The sequence below is a fragment of the Argentina silus genome (genome assembly GCF_951799395.1).
Source record: "Argentina silus genome assembly, chromosome: 8".
Lineage (NCBI taxonomy): Eukaryota > Metazoa > Chordata > Actinopteri > Argentiniformes > Argentinidae > Argentina > Argentina silus.
The window spans coordinates 10,309,922-10,314,921 of NC_139662.1; the positions used below are offsets into that span (position 1 = coordinate 10,309,922).

At 49.1% G+C, this 5,000-nt stretch overlaps 1 protein-coding gene across 1 annotated transcript in view; it reads left to right on the forward strand.

The window, feature by feature from the left end:
* The window catches only part of lama5 (laminin, alpha 5), an 83,407-nt gene that overhangs the window by 2,270 nt on the left and 76,137 nt on the right, over positions 1-5,000 (forward strand). Inside the window, exon 2 of the mRNA XM_083674305.1 lies at positions 752-904. Within this exon, the coding sequence (XP_083530431.1) occupies positions 752-904 (153 nt within the window). The remainder of the gene's footprint in view (positions 1-751; positions 905-5,000) is intronic.

Consider the following 5,000-nt stretch of genomic DNA (forward strand, 5'->3'; position numbering starts at 1 on the left):
TAGTGTACTGAAGTCAAAAAGCTCAAGAAAAGCACAGAATTATCTGGAATATTCCACAACTTCACACCAATAGTGTTGATAAAGCAATTACATGTATTTGATTTAAAGGTCCAGTATGTAACATTCAAGCTTTCTAAAAGCTTCCTCATGGTTGTAATGACTATGTTTAATCGGGAGCGATCAGGGAATGAGATCCTTTGAAAGAAACAATCCTTTTACGTACGCTGTTTCGGTTAGAAAAACAGACTTTCTAAAATGGAGGGTCCTACCTGACAAACATGTTCTTCAACCGATTTTCGCCCTTTCTGTCTCTGGTAACTGCCTCCTCCATGTGTGCACGCATGCAGAAACACAACAGCTAATGTCTGACACTGTGCAAGTCCATTTCGGGGGGGGGGGGGATATTCATATTAGGGACAATGTTGTTGTTCGGTACTTCGAACTGAATCTCACTGCACTGACCAGAGGTGGCAGATTTCCAACAAACGTACGCCCTGCTCCTTTAAAGTGTATGGAAATGTAACAGGTGCCACTTTAATGAGCGATATACATAGAAAGTCAGTATTAGACAAAGCCCGGGCTAAAACACACACTGAGGTGTATTTTGCAGAACCCTGAGTGTAACGTGGATATAGAGACAGTAATGTGAGTGCACTGGGCTAGTGGTGAGGTTCTTCTCTGACGCTGTGTGTGTGTGTGTGTGTGTGTGTGTGTGTGTGTGTGTGTGTGTGTGTGTGTGTGTGTGTCTTAGGGCCAGTACTGTGACACCTGTACCATGGGAGACAGTGACAGGGCCCACCCCATCACCAACGCCATCGACGGGACGGAGCGCTGGTGGCAAAGCCCGCCCCTCTCCCGCAGCACGGACTTCAACGAGGTCAATGTCACCCTGGACCTGGGACAGGTCAGTCTGCTTCTCATAATCTCTCTCTCTCTCTCTCTCTCTCTCTCTCTCTCTCTCTCTCTCTCTCTCTCTCTCTCTCTCTCTCTCTCTCTGTCTCTTTTACATTTACATTGATGGCATTTAGCAGACGCCTTTGTCCAAAGCGACTTACAACAAATACATTTGTTTAAGTAAGTGAATCATCTATCCAACTGTCATCATAAGATAAAGTAATCAATGCTTAGACCAGGGGCCGTAGGCAGTCACAATACCTCTCTCTACTCTCTCTACACACACACGCGTGCGCACACACACACACACACACACACACACACACACACAGACACTCATACACAAACATGCGCACGCACGCACACACACACACACACACAGACAGACACTCATACACAAACACACACACGCACACACGTGCGCGCGCACACACACACACACACACACACACTCACACTCACACACACACACACACTCACACACACACACACACACACACACACACACACACACACACTCACACACACACACACACTCACACACACACACACACACACACACACACACACACACACACACACACACACACACTCTTACTCACTCCTTCCCTTATACATTGTAGGTCACAGCAACGCTCCATTACGCGTGAGACACCCTCTTCTTTCTTTTTACTCTCTCTCTCTCTCCCTCAATACACACACACACACACACACACACACACACACAGACACACACACACTCATTGTTTTGGAACTGTAACGTACTGTACCTGCAGTCACCTGCAGTCACCTGATACATCCAACGATCTCCTCTGCTTTTGTCTTGAGTATTCTATTACCAGAGTGTATTTTGAGTATTCTGCTCTGTTCTACAATGTCAACTTCTCTGTCATAAAAGGCCTGTTATGGACATATAAACATACACACCGCTTTAGGAAATACATCCGTTGGTTAGAGTGGGAAGTCTGGAGGTAAAGGGGTCTTAAAAGACACTCGGGCAGATCATTCTAGAACAAAAGAGGGGTTTCCTATTGACTGGGAGACACGTTGATACTTTCTCAATTTGGGGGGGTTAAAAAACAGTCAAGCCTCGTCTGGCTTTGGGCAAGGGCACGTCGTTTGGAATGTCTTTGAATTCACCTGATCTGCAGTGTTCCTTCCACTGATTGTACTGACTAAGCATCATGGAAAAAAGGCCTCCCGAGGCTCAAATGAGGTTCAGTCTAATAAAAGACCTGTTTAGGTTACTTGAGCCGTTGAGCGATTACATTCGGATCGGGAAATAAACTGTCTAGGAGCAACCTTCGTCTCGGCAGTTGGAGGTCAGAAAAAGGTAGAAACAAAGAGAGAAAAAGGTGGAAGAGGTGGAAAAGAGAAAAAAATAAGAAAGAGGGGAAGGGAAAGAGGAGAGGAGAAGCAGACAGCCCCAATGCTCCCAGGCTGATTTAGTGCTCTCCCCTCTGTCTCTATGGGAGTCTAATAACTCAGTGGATGCATTGATAGAGACGCCATTGTTAAAGCCTCATTCAACGTCTGTGATGATTTAAACGTGTTGTTCTTGGCCCTGGTGTGTTTACCCAAGCTGGTGTTGAGGTGAAGACAGGGGGTCACGCTCCTAAATCACATTAACTCTAATGGGGCTTTTCTTTTTCTGTGATGATGGTCTAGATTGACCACAAACTGGGAATTTCCTCCTCGTTCCTTCCTTCTCATTTAACCATCACTAAAGAGCTCCCCTGTGTGCCGACCACCGCACTCTGCCTTTGAGCAGGCACACCGCTCGCCCGTCTGTCTATGGCACAGTGTGTGTGTGTGTGTGTGTGTGTGTGTGTGTGTTCCGTCCGTCCCACTCTCCCCCTGTGGATGTGTTTTGTGGTGTGTACCCCCCCCCCCCCCCCACCCCCCCAGGGTCATCTCCCCCCCTCCCTCCTCCATCCTCCCCTTCTCCTCACGCCCCCCCCCCCTTCCTCCTCCTCTTCCTTCCCCATGGGCAGTTCTAGAGTAGACCACGCTCGCTCTCAGTCAGACCCTGCCTTGGTTCTGAATGGAGGCAGGGAACTGTGACTGGCTTTGGCGGGTTTTATAGGGCTGTTTTCTTAGTGTCAGGACACTAGAAAGTTCACACTTCAAAAAAAACTATTCTGGGACAATCATAAAGAACTCAGCAGGTGGGGAAGGGAACTGAAATTCTATGAGGGAGAAATCAGGTGAGGGGGGAGGAGGGGTTGGACGTTGGACGTTGGACGTTTACTTTGACTACATTGACAGAGCTATTTCTCCCAAGTAGTTATGCAGGAATGTAGTTAGTTAGGGTATAGGTGGGCTAGGGGGGAGGGGGGCTACTGTGTGTGTGTGTGTGTGTGTGTGTGTGTGTGTGTGTGTGTGTGCTCGCGTGCGCTCGCGTGTTTGTGTGTGTGTGAGCCAGAGGGGATTGAAAGAGAGAGGCGGTGGGCTCCTCATGACCCCCCCATAGGATAAGAAAGAGGCTGGAATGTTAGTTAACCTGATCTCTGTCCCAACCTGCCCAGGGACCGTGGCTAAATAACCCCCCCCCCCCCCCCCCCCCACACACACACACACACACACACACACACACACACACACCTTTACCTCCCCTGTTCTCTGGCTTTTCCTGGGCCTATCTCTCCCTCTGGTTCCCTCCCTCTGGTTCTCTCCCTCTGGTTCTCTCCCTCTGGTTCTCTCCCTCTGGTTCTCTCCCTCTGGTTCTCTCCCTCTGGTTCCCTCCCTCTGGTTCTCTCCCTCTGGTTCTCTCCCTCTGGTTCTCTCCCTCTGGTTCCCCTCTGAGTGTGTAGATGAACCAGGATACCGGAGAGGCTGCTGCTCCCCACAGAGAGCCTTCTGAGGCCTGCCTGCCCTTGGTGAAGTAGTCCCTCTGCTCACGCTTCACTGACTACACACACACACGCACACACGCACACACACAGACTCACACACACACCGTGGCTGGGCCCTGGACTCTCCCCCACCTGTAGCTCCTCAGGAGGAGTAGAGAGGGATAGAGATAGTGTTCTCTAGCTGGTACAGTATACAGTACATCATGGAGATATGCCCCAGTGTTTATAGAGAGTCTCTGGGGCTTGTTATATAGGACCTGCCTTGAGATGTACTCCGCCTTTTACAGGGCACATGCAGTAGGTTCTTCATCATCTCTTCATCTCCTTCTCTCTATCTCTCTGTTTATTTAAGGTGGACATATTTCAACATGTGGAATGAACTGTTCAAGCTACGTTTTGGAGAGTTGGATAAAGGGCAGGTTCAGAGTGAATCGTGCAATTCCCGTTGGAGTTTAACGTTTATTTGTTCAAGGAAGTCCCATTCAGTTTGAGCTATCTTTTACAGTTGGACCCTACCCTAATGACACAAGGACAACCTCCTCTCCTATAGTGTGTGCATGTGTGTGTGTGTGTGTGAGTGTGTGTGTGTGTGTGTGTGTGTGTATGTGTGTGTGTTTGTGTGCATGCAGGCGTGTGGGTGTCCATGCGTGGGCGTGTGCGTGTCTGCGTGTCTGCGTGTCTGCGTGTCTGCGTGTGCGTGTGCGTGTGCGTGTGTTTCCGTTGGGATCCTGTGCCGTCATTCCTGAGAAGTGTAATAATGACAGGAACCTGTAATCTTCCCCGGGGAGAGATGGAACAACGTGGAGCGTGAGGAACGCCTTCCACTCTCAATGATACAATGATAGTTGGCTCTGCCCCTTTACCCTGCGGCCTGAGGTCTTTATTCTGTGGGTGATGTCAAAGACGACCTTCGGTGACTCATGTAGCGATGATGCTGCAGTGCTCTGCGTCGGACGGCAGAACGAGGTACTTTCCCCCCCGTCGCGATTCTCTCTGCGGTTCTCCCACAGAAACTGCCTAGGGCTGCCGCTTCCTCCCCCGTTTCTCTCTCTCTCTGGTAAACTGCCCCCATTGTTTGCCATGTGCAGCAGAGGGCACGGCGCCAACCTCCAACACACACACTGTTCGGAACTGAATACTTCCTGGCATTGATGAGAGAGTTGAGTTTTTTTTTTTTCCAATTTCTTTTTTTTTATATATATATATATATCAACTCTTTATTTTCTCCATCTGAGCCAGAGTATGTGAAGT